The sequence below is a fragment of the Rhineura floridana genome, chromosome 5, assembly GCF_030035675.1.
Source record: "Rhineura floridana isolate rRhiFlo1 chromosome 5, rRhiFlo1.hap2, whole genome shotgun sequence".
Taxonomy (NCBI): Eukaryota; Metazoa; Chordata; class Lepidosauria; order Squamata; family Rhineuridae; genus Rhineura; species Rhineura floridana.
Genome location: NC_084484.1, coordinates 161,938,029 through 161,958,922, shown reverse-complemented (window position 1 = coordinate 161,958,922; position 20,894 = coordinate 161,938,029). Strand labels below are relative to the sequence as shown.

Sequence of the window (20,894 nt, the reverse complement as noted above, 5' to 3'; positions counted from 1 at the left end):
CATACCATACGGAAAGCAGGATTGGACCAATGAAGGAGGTGTGAAAATTGGAGGGAGAAATATCAATAATTTAAGATATCCAGACGACACCATACTACTAGAAGAAACCAGTAATGATTTGAAACGAATGCTGATGAACATTAAAGAGGAAAGCACAAAAGCAGAACTATAGCTGAACGTCAAAAAGACTAAAGTAATGACAACAGAAGATTTATGTAACTTTACAGTTGACAATGAGGACATTGAACTTGTCAAGGATTATCAATACCTTGGCACAGTCATTAACCAAAATGGAGACAATAGTCAAGAAATCAGAAGAAGGACGGTGAAAACAGCGGATAAGAGAAAAATCAACTCATTTGAAATGTGGTGTTGGAGGAGAGCTTTGCAAAAAAGACAAATAATTTGGTGTTAAAGAAATTAAACCAGAACTATCACTAGAAGCTAAAATGATGAAACTGAGGTTATCATACTTTGGACACATCATGAGAAGATATGATTCATTAGAAAAGATAATAATGCTGGGAAAAACAGAAGGGAGTAGAAAAAGAGGAAGGCCAAACAAGAGATGGATTGATTCCATAAAGGAAGCCACAGTCCTGAGCTTACAAGATCTGAACAGGGTGGTTCATGTCAGATGCTGTTGGAGGTTGCTGATTCATAGGGTCGCCATAATTGCTGATCTGCTAACTAAAATATGTAACTTGTCCCTTGGGTCCTCCTCCGTGCCTGAGGACTGGAAAGTGGCAAATGTAACGCCAATCTTCAAAAAGGGATCCAGAGGGGATCCCGGAAATTACAGGCCAGTTAGCTTAACTTCTGTCCCTGGAAAACTGGTAGAAAGTATAATTAAAGCTAGATGAACTAAGCACATAGAAGAACAAGCCTTGCTGAAGCAGAGCCAGCATGGCTTCTGCAAGGGAAAGTCCTGTCTCAGTAACCTATTAGAATTCTTTGAGAGTGTCAACAAGCATATAGATAGAGGTGATCCAGTGGACATAGTGTACTTAGACTTTCAAAAAGCGTTTGACAAGGTACCTCACCAAAGGCTTCTGAGGAAGCTTAGCAGTCATGGAATAAGAGGAGAGGTCCTCTTGTGGATAAGGAATTGGTTAAGAAGCAGAAAGCAGAGAGTAGGAATAAACGGACAGTTCTCCCAATGGAGGGCTGTAGAAAGTGGAGTCCCTCAAGGATCAGTATTGGGACCTGTACTTTTCAACTTGTTCATTAATGACCTAGAATTAGGAGTGAGCAGTGAAGTGGCCAAGTTTGCTGACGACACTAAATTGTTCAGGGTTGTTAAAACAAAGAAGGATTGCGAAGAGCTCCAAAAAGATCTCTCCAAACTGAGTGAATGGGCGGAAAAATGGCAAATGCAATTCAATATAAATAAGTGTAAAATTATGCATATTGGAGCAAAAAATCTTAATTTCACATATACGCTCATGGGGTCTGAACTGGCGGTGACCGACCAGGAGAGAGACCTCGGGGTTGTAGTGGACAGCATGATGAAAATGTCGACCCAGTGTGCGTCAGCTGTGAAAAAGGCAAATTCCATGCTAGCGATAATTAGGAAAGGTATTGAAAATAAAACAGCCGATATCATAATGCTGTTGTATAAATCTATGGTGCGGCCGCATTTGGAATACTGTGTACAGTTCTGGTCGCCTCATCTCAAAAAGTATATTATAGAGTTGGAAAAGGTTCAGAAGAGGGCAACCAGAATGATCAAGGGGATGGAGCGACTCCCTTACGAGGAAAGGTTGCAGCATTTGGGGCTTTTTAGTTTAGAGAAAAGGTGGGTCAGAGGAGACATGATAGAAGTGTATAAAATTATGCATGGCATTGAGAAAGTGGATAGAGAAAAGTTCTTCTCCCTCTCTCATAATACTAGAACTCGTGGACATTCAAAGAAGCTGAATGTTGGAAGATTCAGGACAGACAAAAGGAAGTACTTCTTTACTCAGCGCATAGTTAAACTATGGAACTTGCTCCCACAAGATGCAGTAATGGCCACCAGCTTGGACGGCTTTAAAAGAAGATTAGACAAATTCATGGAGGACAGGGCTATCAATGGCTACTAGCCATGATGGCTGTGCTCTGCCACCCTAGTCAGAGGCAGCATGCTTCTGAAAACCAGTTGCCGGAAGCCTCAGGAGGGGAGAGTGTTCTTGCACTCTGGTCCTGCTTGCGGGCTTCCCCCAAGCACCTGGTTGGCCACTGTGAGATCAGGATGCTGGACTAGATGGGCCACTGGCCTGATCCAGCAGGCTCTTCTTATGTTCTTATAAGTTGTAGTCGACTTAGAGGCACATAACAACAACAACATGATGTGTCCAAAGTATGATGACCTCACTTTCATCATTTTAGCTTCTAGTGACAGTTCTTGTTGAATTTGTTCTAACGCCCAATTATTTGTCTTTTTCGCCGTCCATGGTATATGCGCAAAGCTCTCCTCCAACACCACATTTCAAATAAATTTCAGTAATAAAGTACATTTATTACACCATTGCCAAACAGCTAGATGTGTATTAAACAAGATGGTAAATGCGAGTTCAGTTGCAAGATGGGCATCCGGGGAAGTAAACCAAACACATTTTCAGCAAAGCAACTTTGAGTGTGTGAATTGCCCCTTGGAACGCACAGCAGCTAGAGATGCTGGCTAGCTTCTATAACCTTGGCCTCAGAGAAACCCTGCCTCAAAAGTGGAGCTGAATTTTTCAAACCCTGAACTTCCTCTACCAATCAAACCAAAATTTGAGAATTAGACAAATTCCTGTGTCCCCACCCTGTCTCTGCTATACTTCCCCGTCCTGCAAGCCATTCCTGCAACTCTAGCCACCCCCCACAAGTACAGTCTCTCTTCCCTTCCCCCTTCCTCTTCCCTTTCTTCTTCCCTTAATTCAGCAGTGGTGTGGGTGCAGTGGCAGTGACAGAAGAAGAAAAATGGAGGATTACCCTCCTCTCATATCTTTTCACGTCTGCTTTCCTCCCTCAGCATGATGGGGCTCAGGGAACTATGGAACCTGTAGTCCATTCATGGGTGCATGAATCTTTGGAAGAAATACAGCTCCCATAGTGCCACACTGTTGGCCAGGACACAGGGGACTGAGGGAGTTGTAGAGTCCGTTTTGCTTCTTTTTTTGCTGCCACTTCCACAGCACTGCCAGGTTAAAGGAAGGGGAAAGGGGAAGTTTGGCTGGGGGGAGCTCCTGGATGGATAGGCCCATGGAAGTTTTGCCATATTTTTTTCCAAGGAGAGATGCGGAGGGTTCCCTCATCTCAAACAGAAGCATATTTTTCCAGGCAGTTCATTTCTGGGTGCAATTGATGGGGCTCATGCTGGTGCTTAAAGTCCTAAACAACTTAGGTCCCAAATATCTGAAAGATCGTCTCTTTCCCTATAGACTGTCTCAGGTGTTGAAATCAGCAGTGGGGGGCCCTTTTGGTAGTTCTGAAGCTTGGGTGGTAGTGGTGGCCTGGGAGAGAGCATTCTCTGTGACAGCCCCTACATTGTGGAACTCGCTCACCACTGCAGTGCATCTGAGAACCTCACTATAGAGCTTTAGGCAAAGCTGAAGATGCGCCTCTGTGCCCTGGCCTTTTACACCTGAGACATGTATTTTTAGAACTCACTCTATTTTGTGATTTTATGTTGTTTTTAATTGTTTTTAATGCAGTATTTTAAAATTGTTGTAACCCGTCCTGGGTCCTTTGGGTGAACAACAGCGACAATGACAACTATTATTATTATTATTATTTATTTATTTATTTATTTATTTATTAAATTTATATACCGCCCGACTAGCAATAGCTCTCTGGGCGGTGAACATATTAACAACAACAATAATCGTTGTCGTCATCATCTGGCCAAAGTGTCTGACAGCGTGCCTGGACAAAATAAATGTTGCTGTGTAGCAACCAAAAATAACTGAATGAACTGCTTACCTTTTTCACACCTGCTTAAAACATTCCTGTTCAAGCAAGCCTGTCCAGACACATAGATGGTGATGTGTTTTAATCTCTTCTTTAGTTTACTGCTGTTTTAATTGTTTTTTAAATGTTTTGATTTAACTGTTTTTATTCATAATTTTAATGTTTCTGGTAAATCATTTAAAGGATATAATTTTTTACAATGAAGTGACATATAAATTCTGTTAAATTAAAAAAAAGTTTCTCCTTATCTAAAGAGAAATGGCAAGACTCATTTTTTTTTTTTTTAGTCTTTCCCCTTTGCTGAAGTATAGGAATATTGGAGAAGCGTTAAAGATAGCTTATGGCTGCTCAGGTAAATGTAGCACAGTCATAACTAGTTTCTAGCTTCTGCATAACAAGCTTCTAGCTTGGGGTTGTGGTAATAACGTATTTAAATTTAATGTAAATGTAATCAATCAATCAAGTAACTGGTAAAAAGGTAGATAATCTACTAAAAGTTATGCATTTTCCCTACTTGTTTCCATCCAGTGGTCCAGACACTGGGTCATCTCTTCTTGCAACAATGGTTCTTAGGATGGGCCAAGATTTTCTTCTCAAGTACCTGATTCTTCTTGAGCATGGAGAGGAGATCACCCAGTGTCTGAAGAACAAGTAGAAGGAGAATTTCCAGGTAAGCAAATTCTCTGTTCTATTGGCAGCCCTATTTAAAAACAGGCAACAAAGAAATGAAGTCGTCCCAAAGTCTGAGAGAAAATTAGTTAAGACATATTAAGACATATCTCCAGAATCTAAAACTAATCCACCACATGGGGGATTAATGTCCTGCAGTCAAACTATTCAGGGAAGCAACATTTCACTATTTATAATAAATACTTGTATTGGCCTTAAACACATTCCTTTCCATTTTACATCTTATATTTCCATTATCTACTTACTGGCTTCATGAATAGGCAGATAAATACTAACCTATGCAACATTAATATTTAAAGCATTCTGTCTCTTCCTTTCTTCATGTTTCTAAGTATGTTGAGTGAAAAGTAGTTCTTTACGCCATTTTGCTGGGCTGGAGTTTACATGTGGATGTCCAGGGATGGTCTGAGGCTACCACCTTGCTGAAGCTAAGCAGGTCTGGGTCTGTCAGTGCCTGGGAACTACATGTATACCCTATACTTCGGATTCTATGACAGAAGAAAGGTGGAGTATGAATGTATGAAAATAAATCAAATAGAAGACTCAAAAGAGAAATTTGAGATAGGAGAAACAGCCAATTTTAATTCCACTCCTACGATTATTTAAAGCAGCCATTCTCTGGTTGACAAACACCATTTCAAAGTTGAACATCTGTACTATATTAAGAACAGAGTGATCCCATCATCCTTGTCTAAAGAGAAACCCACCTAAGTTTCACTGAGAAATTCCATTCACTGAGCTGGTCATTCACATTCTTAATGTTTAACCAGTTTTCTTAGGGAACAAAACTGTTATAACTGATGTCCAGTCTCTGCACTTGCTTAGTATACCTCTGCTCTGACCTATGATGGGGTGCTTGTGATGGCTGAGACATTCCGTAATCTTCGAAGGCAGAAAATTGATATTTCTCGGAGAGGAAACGCTGGCGATTGCCTTGCGAATCCGGCTGCACCATGGAGCCAAGGGATTGACATGGAGAGAACGCTGAAACAGGTGTGGTTCTTGAAAGGTTTAATTCTAGCTTTTTTAAAAAAAATGTTTGGCTTAGGTCATAGCCTGCTATGCTGGAAAACATCATGAACATCTAAAATGACTAGCAGTTGTTGTGTTATTTTGACTATTTTATGTTTATACTGTCTACAATACGTTTTAACAGTTTATTCTACCATTCTTTCCTTATTCATTCACGTAACAGTGAGATTGTGAATGTCTGTATTTTGCAGATAGGGAACTAAAAAGCTGAGAAACATCTGGCTTGACTATGGTCATGCAATAGCTTGATGAGACAGTCTCACGTGTCCTGGGGCCAAGTGTGTCTACTTAGAACTTTTTTGTTTAGACAAGCCTATCCATAGCTGTTGATCTGTTTTATTATGATTTTTTTAGTTAGCAGTTGTTTTAATTGTTTTAAATATGTTAAATAAAATACTGTTTTATTGATAATTTTAATGTTTTTTGTAAACTGCTGAGAGGCCTTCACATTCAAGCAGTAGATAATATTTTTAAGTAAATAAATAAAATTGCAAAGCATGGACCTACTCATAACTAGATTTTGAGCATCACAAATGGGACGGGGCACCTTCAGGTGGAGTGGGGTCTAGGTCACCCGGGGGATTGTCCAGGGAAACTGGAGGGCTGCTAGTGCTCCCTCCTCCCTCAAAACTCTCAAAAGTCTCATCCTCCTCTGCCCACTCCCTGATGTGCGTGGGATAGCTGGGGCTCAACACCCGCCCTTCCTCCCAGCAAGAGTCCAGGGGAGCAAACAAAAGCACTAAAAACATTTTAAAACATCATATAAAAACACTTTAAAATACATTAGAACAAAACATCTTTAAAAATATTTTTGTAAAAAGCTTTCAAGACATCCTTTTTTAAAAAAAGGTTAAAAACATTGGTATTTCTTTTTTAAAAAAAGGTTTGAAAGCATCATAAAAAGCAATTCCAGCACAGACGCAGACTAGGATAAGGTCTCAACTTAAAAGGCTTGTTGAAAGAGGAAGGTCTTCAGTAGGCGCCAAAAAGATAACAGAGATGGCGCCTGTCTAATATTTAAGGGTAAGGAATTCCACAGGGTAGGTGATGCCACACTAAAGGTCCATTTCTTATGTTGTGCGAAATGGGTCTCCTGATATGGTATCTACAGGAGGCCCTCACCTGCAGAGCGCAGTGATCGACTGAATATATGAGTAAGACAGTCTTTCAGGTATCCTGGTCCCAAGCTGTATAGGGTCTTGTACACCAAGACTAGAACCTTGAACTTGGCCCATAGTAAATGGGCAGCCAGTGCAATTCTTTCAGCAGTGGGGTGACATGTTGGCGATACCCTGCTCCAGTGAGCAGTCTCCCCGCCGCATTTTGCACCAGCTGCAGCTTCCGGACCAACCTCAAGGGCAGCCCCACATAGAGTGCATTACAGTAATCCAACCTGGAGGTTACCAGTGCATGCACAACAGTGGTCAGGCTACCCTGTCCAGAAATGGCTGCAGCTGTCTTACCAGCTGAAGCTTGTAAAAGGCACTTCTAGCCACTGAGGTCACCTGGCCTCTAGCGACAAAGATGGATCCAGGAGCATCCCCTGACTACGGACCTGCTCTTTCAGACGGAGTATAATCCCATCCAAAGCAGGCAACTGACCAGTTATTTGAACTCGGGAACCACCAACTCACAGCGTCTCCATCTTGCTAGGATTTAGACTCAGTTTATTGTCCCTCATCCAGCCCACCAACGAGGCCAGGCAGCAGTCCAGGGCTTGCATGGCTTCTCCCAATTCAGATGTTACAGAGAAATAGAGCTGGTTATCGTCAGCATACTGCTGAAACCTTGCCCCAAATCTAATGACTGCTCCCATGGGCTTCATATAGATGTTTAAACAGCATGGGGGACAAGATGGTACCCTGAGGCACTCCACAGCACAACTGCCAGGGGGCCAAATGACAATTACCCAATGCTATTCTCTGAAAATGACCCTGGAGATAGGATTGGAACCACTGTAAAACAGTGCCTCCAAAACCCATCTCGCCAAGTCGGCTCAGAAGGATACCATGGTCAATGGTATCAAAAGCCACTGAGAGATCAAGTAAGAGTAACAGGGTCACACTCCCCCTGTCCTTCTCCCGATAAAGGTCATCCATCAGGGTGACCAAGGCCAATTCAATCCCATAACCAGGCCTGAACCCAGACTGGAATGGGTCAAGAGAAATTGTTTCATCCAAGAGTACTTGCAATTGCTATGCCACAACCCTTTCAATCACCTTCCGTAAAAAGAGGGTATTTGCGACCAGTTGGTAATTGTTGCAGACCAATGGGTGCAGGGTGGGCTTTTTCAGGAGTGGTCGGATCACCGCCTCTTTCAGGGCAGCTGGAACCACTCCCTCCTGCAATAATGAACCCTGGATCCACTCGGTCAATTCCATCAGCAAGCCAAGAAGGGCAAGGGTTGAGAGGACAGGTTGCTGGCCGCATCATCGCATGCACCTTGTCTACTACATCAGGCCACATCAACCGAAACCATTCCCAAGAAGTTGCAGCAGACGTTGCACTGGACACCTCACTGGGGACTACAGTAGATGTGGAAGGGGCATCAAGACTGCTACGGAGGCGAGCAACTTTACCCTCAGAGTGCCTTGCAAACAATTCACAGTGGGCCTCCGAAGGGTCTAAAATTCCATTTCCTGGAGTTGATGTCAACAGACCCCTGACAATGTGGAATAGCTCCACTGGACGGCTACTTGAGGATGCGATGGAGGCAGAGAAGTGGGCCTTCTTCGCTGCCCTCACCGCCACTCAGTAGGCACGGTTATGATGTTTTACTCGTATCTGATCAGCCTCACAGCACGTATTTCACCATTTGTGCTCTAGCCGTCGTCCAGCCTGTTTCATTGCCCTTAACTCACTGGTGTACCAAGGTGCAAACCAGGCTCCACAATGCCAGAGAGGGTGCTCAGGGGCAACCGTGTCAAGAGCCCGACACGCCTCACTGTTCCGCAGCATGACAAAGACTTCAACAGGTTCACCTGTTCTGTCTACTGGGAACTCCCCCAGGGCATTCAGGAATCCAGTAGATTCCATTAGGCTCTGGGTCAGACCATCTTAATCTGTCCACCACCCCTGCAGGGAAGGATTGGAGCCATAAGTCTAAACTTCACCAGGAAGTGGCCTGACCATGACAATGGGGTGACATCCATCCTCCCCTATCTCCAGACCACCCCTTCCTCCATCTGGAGCAAAAACCAAGTTGAGGGTGTGCCCTGCTCTATGTGTCGGGCCAGTGACAACTTGAGACAGCCCCATGGTTGTCATGGAGGCCTTGAAGTCCCGAGCCAGAACATTAGAGACAGCCTCAGCGTGGACATTGAAATCACCCAGGGCTCATTCTGGGCTCCACCAATACCACAGCCAAGATGGCCTGCGCCAGCTCAGTCAGAGAAGCTGCCGGGCAGCAGGATGGATGGTACACCAGCAGCAACCCTAGTTTACTGTCCCCTTGGCCCGACACCAGGTGCAGGCCCTCACAGCCAGCTCCAAGACAGAGTGGGTTCCTGGTGACAGAGATGTTAGAAAAACAAAGAAAGAAAGAAATAGAAGAGGGTAGTCCCCTTGCCCTCGGGACTCCCTAAGGAACTCCCCAAGGGGAAAACCCCTTTGTTGTCACCCCTTGTTGTTGTTATGTGCCTTCAAGTCGATTACGACTTATGGCGACCCTATGAATCAGCAACTTCCAAGAGCATCTGTCATGAACCACCCTGTTCAGTTCTTGTAAGTTCAGGTCTAGCTTCCTTTATGAAATCAATCCGTCTCTTGTTTGGCCTTCCTCTTTTTCTACTCCCTGCTGTTTTTCCCAGCATTATTGTCTTCTCTAGTGAATCATGTCTTCTCATGATGTGTCCAAAGTATGATAACCTCAGTTTCATCATTATAGCTTCTAGTGACAGTTCTGGTTTAATTTGTTCTAACACCAATTATTTGTCTTTTTCGCAGTCCATGGTACGCCCAAAGCTCTCCTCCAACACCACATTTCAAATGAGTTGATTTTTCTCTTATCTGCCTTTTTCACTGTCCAACTTTCACATCCATACATAGAGATCGGGAATACCATGGTCTGAATGATCCTGACTTTGGTGTTCAGTGATACATCTTTGCATTTGAGGACCTTTTCTAGTTCTCTCATAGGTGCCCTCCCTAGTCCTAGCCTTCTTCTGATTTCTTGACTATTGTCTCCATTTTGGTTAATGACTGTGCCGAGGTATTGATAATCCTTGACAAGTTCAATGTCCTCATTGTCAACTTTAAAGTTACATAAATCTTCTGTTGTCATTACTTTAGTCTTCTTGACGTTCAGTTGTAGTCCTGCTTTTGTGCTTTCTTCTTTAACTTTCGTCAGCATTCTTTTCAAATCATTAGTGGTTTCTGCTAAGAGTATGGTATCATCTGCATATCTTAAATTATTGATGTTTCTCCCTCCAATTTTCACACCTCCTTCATCTTGGTCCAATCCTGCTTTCCGTATGATATGTTCTGCGTACAGATTAAACAGATAGGGTGATAAAATACACTCCTGTCTCACACCCTTTCCGATGGGGAACCAATCGGTTTCTCCATATTCTGTCCTTACACTACCCTCTTGTGCAGAGTATAGGTTGTGCATCAGGACAATCAGATGCTATGGCACCCCCATTTCTTTTAAAGCATTCCATAGTTTTTCATGATCTACAGAGTCAAAGGCTTTGCTGTAGTCTATAAAGCACAGGGTGATTTTCTTCTGAAATTCCTTTGTCCGTTCCATTATCCAAAGTATGTTTGCGATATGATTTCTGGTGCCACTTCCCTTTCTAAATCCAGGTTGGACATCTGGCATTTCTCTCTCCATATATGGTAAGAGCCTTTGTTGTAGAATCTTGAGTATTACTTTACTTGCATGGGATATTAAGGCAATAGTTTGGTAATTACTGCATTCTCTTGGATCCCCTTTCTTTCGAAGTGGGATATATATTGAACACTTCCAGTCTGTGGGCCATTGTTTAGTTTTCCATATTTCTTGACAAATTTTTGTCAGAATTTGGACAGATTCAGTCTCAGTAGCTTGCAGTCTCAGTAGCTTGTAGCAACTCTATTGGTATGCCATCTATTCCTGGTGATTTGTTTCTTCCAAGAATTTTAAGAGCAGCTTTCACCTCACATTCTAAAATTTCTGGTTCTTTATCATTCTGTTCCTCCATGAATGAATCTGTCATCCTGGCATCTCTTTTACAGAGTTCTTCAGTGTATTGTTTTCATCTTCCTTTTATTTTATCTTGATCAGTCAGTGTGTTCCCCTGTTGATTATTCAACATCCCTACTCGTGGTTTAAATTTCCCTTTCATTTCTCTAATCATTTGGAATAGGGCTCTTGTTCCTTAGGTTGCACTTATTGATTTGTATCTTACTAGCCAACACAGTTTGTGGGCACACAGTCTTTGAGACTACACAGATTAGAAAGAAATGAATTGGCTCTCTTGTTTCTGGTCCTTATTAAGCTACATCCTGGAGAAGGTTTAGGAAGAGATTCAAATCCCCTTCCTGCTGAAGGCAGAAACCGACAAAGTTAAAAGCACCTTTTTATTTCATTTTTGAGGCTATTTTAATTCTGATTTGTTACCATAATAGGAAATGTTCTGGTTCACATCTAATGCTAAACCATTTTGTAGCATTTTGTGAACTAGGCTTCATGAGTCCAACAAAGCATCTAGCTTGCATGCTCCCCTCTCCTTTCAGCCAAGAAAGGGACTTCTGCTGAGTTTAGTTGTGCTGGAACAATTCCCCTGTGACCTATCCTGGACCTTGAGGTTTGAGAGGATGATGGTAGCCCAGCTCCAGGCACACTTGATTATCAACTCCAGTGGTTCCCAAACTTTCTTCCACACACACTTGAAAATTGCTGAGGGTCTTGGCTGGTCACCTAATAATTTTTCTGCTAGATGCTGTATGATTTTGAATTATATTTTTATTGCTTCTTTTGTGCCTTATATATATTGCTTTTTATCATATTCCATAGTATTCAAATTGCAATGCAATAAAATACAAGATAAATAAAAGAAGCTGGGAGGAATGGCAGGATATAAATCAAATAATAAATAAATAAATAAAAGAAGAAGAAATAAAAGAAGCAATTAAAATACAATCGAAAACCAAGATGGATGGGTCATATCCTGTCTTCAACCACAACTCTACAGACATGCCCGCGGACCACCTGAATGAAGCCCATGGGCCACCGTTTAGAAACCCCTGACCTAGACCTATTACATTCTGAGTTCAAGCCAGGTTTTGGGATAGAATTGGCCCTGGTTGCTCTGCTGGATGACTTTTACTGGGAAAGAGGCAGGAGGCGTATGAGCCTGTTACTCTGGTTGGATCCCTCCATGACTTTTGATACCGTTGGACACAGTATCTGAAGAGCTGAGGGCATTGTGTTGTGGTGGTTCAACTACTACTTACAGGACTGGTATCAGAATAGCATTGGGCATTTCAGCCCCCTAGCACTTGCATTAGAAGTGCCACAGGGACCTGTGCTGTCTCCAGTGCTATTTAACATCTATTTGAACAGTCATTAGGCGATTTGGAGCACATCTACTGATGATACCCAGCTCTATTTCTCAGTTACATCGGACAAGGCCACGAAGGTCCTGAACCAGTGTCTCAGTGCAGTAATATGTTGCGTGAGCTAAAATGTAATCTTGAAATTGAATCCTATGTGTGAGTGGTTCCCGAATCCAGGTGTTAGATTAATGTGCCTGTTCTGGATGGGGTTGCACACCTCCTAATGGAACAGGTACACGGTTTGGAAGTGCTCTTTAATTCTTTGTCCCTGTAAGCTCAAGTGGATACTATTGCTAAGAGCCCCTTCCCAACCAGTGTGCCTCCAGATGTTGTTGGACCACAACTCCCATCAGCCTCAGACAGCACTGCCAATGGTCAGGAAAGATGGGAATTGTGGTCCAACAACATCTGGAGGCACACTGGTTGGGAAAGGCTGAGATACACCAACAATGCCCATTCCTGGACCGGGATAGCTTGGCCACAGTGATCCATGAATTAGTAAGCTCTGTACTGGATTCTGTAATGTTCGCTATATGCTTGAGCCAGAAGCTGCAGCTGAGGTTCCTCAGTGGAGTGTTCTATCGCACACATATTACATAACTCCTAAAGAATATGAAACCATCCATGCTTTTACCAACCATACGTGCCTTGATTTATTTCCAATTTTAAGGTTCGAATACAAGGACTGACTGGAAATGTACAGTTTGACCACTATGGCCGCAGAGTCAACTATTCAATGGACGTGTTTGAACTGAAGAGCACTGGCCCTCGAAAGGTATGTGCCAGTTCAGTATTATCTGTTGTCAGCTCTTTAGTTCATTCATCTTTTTAAGTAATAGTCAATACCCTTGTCAGTAAACAAACCCAGTGATTGATTGAATCCAGACTAGTCATGTTCACAGTAAATCTATTGAAATCAAACAGATTTAAGTTGGTCATAACTAAATTAAGACTCATTTATTTCAATTAGACTACACCAAGTATGACTAAGTCTGGAGCCAACCGAATGTCTACATTGTTGAAGTTTCATTACCCAGTACTGCAAATAAACAAATGCATATTCTTTGAAGTTGTTTTGAGAATGTATGCATACCAATTTATTTATTTATTTATTTATTATTTTGTGTATATGCAAGGAGCTCAAAGTAGTGTACATAGTACTCCTCCTCTCCATTTTATCATCACAACAACCCTATGAGGTAGGTTAGGCTGAAAGGCAGTGACTGGCCCAGGTCATGCAGTGAATGGTCAGGGCCGGCACTAAAGGGCAGCCAAGTCAGGCACCTAAGGGGTCCCTCAATAGGATGGGGGAGGAGTAGCGCTCCCCTTCCATGATTTGCGGCAGAGTACTGCCGTGGATTGCAGGGAGAGAGCTTCCCAGCCACCTGACCATTCACTGGCTCCACCTACCTGTCCTGTCTTTTGCGGCTGCACGCGCAGGGGTGAGTGCACAGGCTGCCATTAACCAAGATGGCGGCCAAGGTTTCCCTAAGGTGCTGATGCCCCTGCCACCATCTTAGTTGATGGTAGGGATGTGCACATGTAGCGCTCATTCATGTCATCAACCAAAATGGTGGAGGAGGCTTCAGCCCCTTAGGGAAACCTTGGCCACCATCTTTGTTAATGGCAGCCTAGTGCACACAGCCGCAAAAGACAGGAGAGACAGGTAGGTGGGGCGTGCATGTGTGTGCGCCAGGGCAAGCTGGAGCCCAAGGGCCCCAGCATGCCTGATACTGGCCCTGCTCATGGCCAAGTGGGGATTTGAACCCTGGTCTCCCAGGCCCTAGTCTTAACACTCTAACCATGTAACAAGACACAATGTCTGTGCTTGTCATAAACATGGACTCTTTATTTGCTGTGCTTTTTGTTTTTCACAACAATAAATATTTCACAAGCATAATAGTTTAGAGGTGCAAAGAAACAGAGAGGAACATAGAGAGAGCTAAGACTCCAAGGTGTGACAACCACTTGGACACTGATATCCTTGTTACAGTCCAAAAAGTTAATCACCTCAAGAAGTGTGTTGGAGTATTTCACGGAACTGATTTCCTCATTGTTTGATCGTGCAGAGTTTTATGAATCTTGAAATAGCAAGGAGAGTTTGTTTTCTGCTTCCATTTGTAATTGCAGTCTGTCAGGTTAGATTTCTGAGGGAAGAGATGTGCTGTCTGTGCCTGCATACGCTCAAGAGATAATATGCGTACGAATCAAAGCAAGTTACATTCTCATTCTTCAGTTCCATGTGACACTGCTTCTTCTTATATTAACATATGGAACTGCCTTATACTGTGTCATTCCTGACCAATACTTTTATTCGAACTAGCAGCAGCTCTCTGAAGTCTTTGTATGAGATTTTCCCAGGCCAGCTAAAATCCTTTGAGATATGTCTGAGATTGAACCTGAGGCCTTCTGCATGCAATGCACATTCGCTATAGTCTTTCCTCTAAAATATTCTAAGGAGCAAGTCCCTCCTCTTCCAGCAAGGAAGGAGTTGATATTAAAATCTACAACTATACAGTTGCAAGTCTACTGAGATTTCATTTCTGCTGGTGAGACAGACAAGTAACACTGTTGTTGAACGTCACTTTGGGTCACTCTTGTGAGGAAAGCATCATCATCATCATCATCATGGAGAACATTTTCCCCCCATTTTTATTTTCAGTCCCATGCTGGAAACAGTTAAATGTTGACTAAAGTCAAAATTCCCATACTCTTAAAATCAAAATCCTACAAGGGTGAACCTAGTTGTTTGCAGACATGGCTTCTAAGTTCCGGTAAACAGAACTCCACTGCATCAGAATCCACCCATGAATGGAAGGAGTCCTTCCATTTGCAAGAAGGCAACTCAGGTTCCAACCCTTTGGCTTGTATTTCATTGCATTTGAGTGCATGTTGAATGTGGTCAATGTTCTAAATACTGAAACAAATGAACACAACTTATTTCAAGGAACTTATTAATTTTGATTCAATGCTCATGAATTATATCTAGCTATGTGCTTTGCCGTTCATTCTTTTCCATGTTGCCTGTTTGTAACCTATGATTCCCAAAATCTCAGGAACTTTTGCATCTCCATGGTTTCATGGTACTTTTCTCAGTCACTTTTGTTTCTACACATATGGGTTCTTAATTCTTCCAAATGTACTTTCATACTGTATAGTACTAAGCAGGATGATATGGCTTAGTAACTAAGCAAGAAAAATTCTTCCAGTTCCTGTGAAAGCTGGGCACATCATTTTCAATTGGCTATACACTTGTAAATGGCTGCCAGGTACAGGAGCCAGCCATCACCATCTTGCACGTATCTAGCATTTGTTACATGCAAAGGCACAATACTTCATTGTTCTGATCAAGGACAGGTCATCAGAAATAAGCACAACTGCAGTAATAGGTTTTCACTTCTCTTGCCAAGGAACATCCCTGCTTCCTATGTTTTATGTTTCAGGATTTATGATTCTTTCAGCAGTATCAATTCACAACATTCCTTTCATCAGAACATTAAAGGGCAGGGAGGAAAAACAACATTCTTTTTCACACATTTTACCTGGGTGTCTATTAAAGGAGCATTCTCAGAATGTGCAACTACTTAGTCACAAATGCATTTAAATGATTACATTTTGAACCTGCCTTGTTCTTTTCAGGATTTAACATTTAACAGGACACAGAAGAGGAGGCAGTCTTTCACATATGTAAGGCTCAAAACATTTAACACTGTGATGGGGAACCTATGGCCATCCAACACATCATTCCTGATCATTGCCCATGCTAGCTGCAGTGGATAGGAGTTGGAGTACAACAATATTTGTAGGGTCACACATTCCCTATCTGTGAATTAATGATCACTACCAGTGCCTTGAACTGATATATACGTATTTCACTATTCTGGCTAGAGACATACTCCCACCCCACCCTCAAAGTGTTGAAGACTGCATCTCCTGCCATCCCTTACCATTGCCCATGTGACTGAATGGGAGTTCTAGGCTAAAACAACTGGAAGTCACCAGGCTACGGAAGGCTGGTGCAATAGATACTCCTCCCCACTTGCCTCTGGTTACAGTTTCTGCAGGTGTTTTATAGTGATTATAAAGGCTGCAAGATGAAAAGAGAGGTCTGCACCCCAAAGAGAATAACAAAAAGGAAGAAGAAATCCAAGTATGCAGGATTATAAAAACTGTATTGATAAAATATCCTACTTACTCACATAGAACCTCTTCGTTTCAGCGGGAGGGATGTCATTAAGTGCATAACTATTTTCAGGAACTTAACTGGCTGAATTGTGCCCACATGATTTTAAAAAAGAGATACTTTATGTTAGCTTAATAGGATATTATTTATTTACACAGGATATTTTATAAGTAAAGCAAAGTGATGTGTGTGTGTGTTTCATCAGAACCAATTAAATCTTTTTCTTTCATTCAAAAACCTGCAAGGTCTATCTGGACAGAAATGATAGTTGGAGTGTGGAGGGGGGGGGAGAAAACTGCATGTTGTATACACCAATAAAAGGATGCCTGTATTATACCACTTTCAACAACATTGTCTGCCTCCAGTCTTAATATGAAACTAGCAACGTCTGCAAAAATTAAAACCAGCATGCTTAAGCATAGAGTTAAACTATGGAATTCCGTCCCACAGCAGGCAGTGATGGCCACCAACATGGATGGCATTAAAAGAGAATTGGACAAATTCATGGAGGATAAGGCTATCATTGTTTGCTAACCGTGATGGCTATGCTCTACCTCCACAGTCAGAGGCAGTATGCTTCTGAACACCAGTTGCTAGAAATCACAGGAAGGGAGAGAGCTATTGCAGTCAGATCCTGTTTGCAGGCTTCCTGTGGGTATCTGGTTGGCCACTGTGAGAACAGGAGCTGGACTAGATAGGCCATGGGCCTGATCCAGCAGGCTCTTCTTATCTTCTTATGATCTGATGGCCTGATCCAGCAAGCTCTTCTTACGTTATTATGATCTGCGCTCCTCTTCCACCCTTCCCCAGGTCAGTTTCACCTATCCTAAGCATGATTGCAGAGGAGTAAATCCCACTGAACTCAAAAAGCATGCAAATGATCAAACCTGCCCTCCCCTCCTCCTCCTTCCTATCCCCTCCCTCTTGCCCCTTCCTTCCCTCCCCATCCCCTTTCAATCCCCTCCTTCCCCCTCCCTCTTCCCTCCCCCTCCTCATCCCCCATAGTCAGTTTTACCTATCCTAGGACTATGACCTGGGAGAACAGGGTTAAAATCCCCACACAGCCATGAAGCTCACTGGGTGACTACCTCTCAGCCTCAGAGGGAGGCAATGGTAAACCACCGCTGAATACCGCTTACCATGAAAACCCTATTCATAGGGTCGCCATAAGTCGGAATCAACTTGAAAGCAGCCCAATTCATTTTCAAGCATGATTGCACAGGAGTAAATCCCATTGAACTCAATAAGTATGCAAATGATCAAACCTGCCCTCCCCTCATCCTCCCTCCCATAAACTCTCTTTTGCCCGTTCCTTCACCACTCTCCCTCCTCTCCCCTTCCACCTCCGCTCTCCCCCTTCTTCTTTCTCTCTACTCTCCCCTCCCCTCCTCCCCCCTCATGGTCAGTTTTACCTATCCTAGCCATGATTGTACAGGAGTAAATCCTGTTTAACTCAATAAACATGTAAATGACCAGACCCGCCTTTCCCCTCCTTCCCCTCTCCTCTCCCTTCCTCCTCCCTTCTACCTCTTCTCCCCTATTCCTTCTTCTTCCTCCCCTGCCCACTCCAGGCTTCCCTCCCCATGGTCAATATTACCTATCCTAAGCATGATTGCACAGGAGTAAATCCCGCTGAACTCAATAAACATGCAAATGATCAAACCTCCCCTCCTCCTCCCCTTCCCCTTCTGCCTGCCCCCCTCCTCCCCTCCCCATCCCCTGTGGTCAGTTTCACCTATCCTGGGGAGGGAGAGCTGGAATGGGCAGGGGAGGAAGAAGAAGGAAGAGAGGAAGGGAGGAGAAAGGGAGAGTCAAGGGGAAGGAGGGGAAAGGCAGGTCTGATCGTTTGCATGCTTAATGAGTTCAGTGGGATTTACTCCCGTGCAATCATGCTTAAGATAGGTAAAACTGACCATAAGAAGGAGGGGAAAGGAGATTGGGTGGGTGGACACTGGGCAGAGGGGAAGCCCCTTTCCTTTCCAAAAGGAAAACATTGTGAACAGTATCATTGCTTTTCAGCATTTCCCCCACCTTTTTATTCTACAGCAGGCACATGTAACCTCCCTCCCAAATTTAAACCAAAGCTGTCCCTGGCCACATCCACACCAGGCTGTTATTTCACTTTAGGCAGTCATGGCTTCTCCCAAAGAATCCTGGGAAGTGTGGTTAGTGAAGGGTGCTGAGAGTTGCTGGAGACATCCTGTTCCCCTCACAGAGCTTGAATCCGAGCGGCTGACTTTAAATCTCTCTGGCCACTGGAGCTTTGTCAGTGGAATAGGAGTCTCCTCTCAGCACCCTTCACAAACTACACTTCCCAGGATTCTCAGGGGGAAGGCATGACTGTCTCATGTGAAATCAAAGTCTAGTGTGGGTGTGGCCCCATGATTAGGCAAGCCCAGCAGCTGTGAGTCTGGCTTTTAGAACACTGACAATTGGTTCTTACTGAACATGCCTGACAGTATCATTGAGTTCAAGCCAAAATTTCTTAAATTAATTAAAAATCAGCCAGGCATTTTTTTTAACTTTTAAACTGCAGAAGGTGAAGGTCAGAGTCAGTAATAGAATTACAGGTACTCTGTGAACATGATTTTTAATTAATTTCAACAGATTATTAATTTAATTAATTAAATTTAATTAATTTAATTAATTTCAACAGATTATGAGAACTCCAAAAGGGGTCTGGTTTTTTCTCTCTCCTTTTACACTTTGAACTCTCAATTCTCTCTGACTGTTTTGTGTATCGCCATGACAATTTGGAGGGTTGTTAAGCAAGAGTTCAGGACTATAAAGTCTGTAAGGTTTTGTTTTCAAATGAGCTTATGGGAAGGATCAGAATGGCATGGGGGGTATATTCGATTTAACATTGCGGAATGCGAAAAATCCATGCTGGCTATATAATCACTTAGTGGCGGAGTACTAAGGAGGGTCTCCCTAGCACATCACAACTCCCTTGTAGGACTCTACATTTAAGGAAAAGTAGGCACAGTCAATTAAAAACAGAGCACACCTAGAATTTTACTAGAATATATTTCACCTCCCACTGTTTTATCTTGTGCACACTGAGACACTCCTGAGATGTCCATTGGAAACTATTCTGCAGAACAGTCAGTGCCATTATTCCACAATAGTTTTTGGAGCTTTTTTTTAGTGTTGCAAAGTGTTCCTGTACTTCAGATATTCACAGAAACAGAAGCAAAAGAGAATGATTTGCTACAGGAAACTTCACTAAAACAAATCAAACATATTTAAAGTGACTATCTGAACAATATCAACTGCTTTAATATAGTTGCCTCCTCCCTGCTAAAACAAGATCAGTACAGTACATGTCTTGTTTCCGTTATTTGGGCTGACTGCAGGTGTTGCCACTACTCACCATATTCTCAGAGGCACATGTTGCCAAATTCTTCCAAGCTACACAAGAAGTGGATTGGACTGTGAAAGACCAACCCAAATTGTGTTTGCTTTTTAACAAATTTGTAGGGCAATACAATGTCTCAGAGAGGAGGTCAGGTCTCCTGCTCTCCTAGTGCATTCACTATAGCTGCCCAATTTCCCTGCTTTTTAAATTTTGATAGAAATATCTGTGAGCTATAGGTGCGTTCTTAAACCGCAAGGTTTTTTGCCTATTAGTGAATATTCCTTAAGTACTTAGCCAGAAGATGCTTCTAAAAATTCAAGTCACCAGCTTTCAAGCTCTACTTGAAACGTTTTCAGCAAAACTAGCAGGAAATAGGTGTTGCTATGGGGATGTAAGCTGAGGGAGGGGCAGAGGACTACATTGGAGGTATTGATGCCATTCCTTGGTAAGTTTTTGAGCCTGTGGGAAATGGCCTCAGAACAGGCAGGTGATGCCAAAATGTTAATAATTATGCAGTGCCAAACTTACCATGACTGTTGTCTCTACAGATGGGAGAGATGAATAATTAACAAATAATGGACAGAAATCTTACAGAACATAAACTTCCCACTTGGCTCATGTCATTGTTCTAAGAACTTGCATTTGGTTCTGATGATCAAACCAGCCATTATTTTTGTAAATAACTCCCTCAAAAGAGAGAGAATATAACATTAGAGCAGGAAACATACAGTTTTTCAGCTCACTGAAGGGAAGAGGCAAGCTCAAACTCTTCAGTTGTTTTCGCATTACTCTGCTCATGAGTAGATCAGAGCCAGCTCTTAGAAGGAAGATGTTTGGCTTTGGATTTCTCTGGTAACCAATTCCACTGTACCAGGGTTGGCTAACCATTTTTCCGCTCAGTGACCACATTTCCTGTTGCCAACCCTTTGATGATCACATGCCAGAAATCAGCATGAGCAAAGCAAAAGTGGGCCAGCTTTCTTTCTATCTATTCTATTCTATTCTACCTTTCAATATGCTCTTTATTTCTTAAATAATTATGTGTAGGCCAACCCTGTGTATTATTACTCTAAAACATTAGCCTTCAACTGGCCTATAGTGGGTCACAACAGCAGGACAACCACCATAACAGATATAGTAATTTAAAAAATTAAG

The 20,894-nt window shown here is 42.7% G+C and overlaps 1 protein-coding gene across 6 annotated transcripts in view; it reads left to right on the top strand.

The window, feature by feature from the left end:
• GRIA4 (glutamate ionotropic receptor AMPA type subunit 4) overlaps window positions 1-20,894 on the top strand; it is a 380,787-nt gene that overhangs the window by 281,274 nt on the left and 78,619 nt on the right. For all 6 annotated transcript variants that reach the window (XM_061628712.1, XM_061628711.1, XM_061628714.1 and 3 more), the window contains 2 exons: window positions 5,452-5,619; window positions 12,869-12,973. In XM_061628712.1, the coding sequence (XP_061484696.1) occupies window positions 5,452-5,619; window positions 12,869-12,973 (273 nt within the window). The remainder of the gene's footprint in view (window positions 1-5,451; window positions 5,620-12,868; window positions 12,974-20,894) is intronic.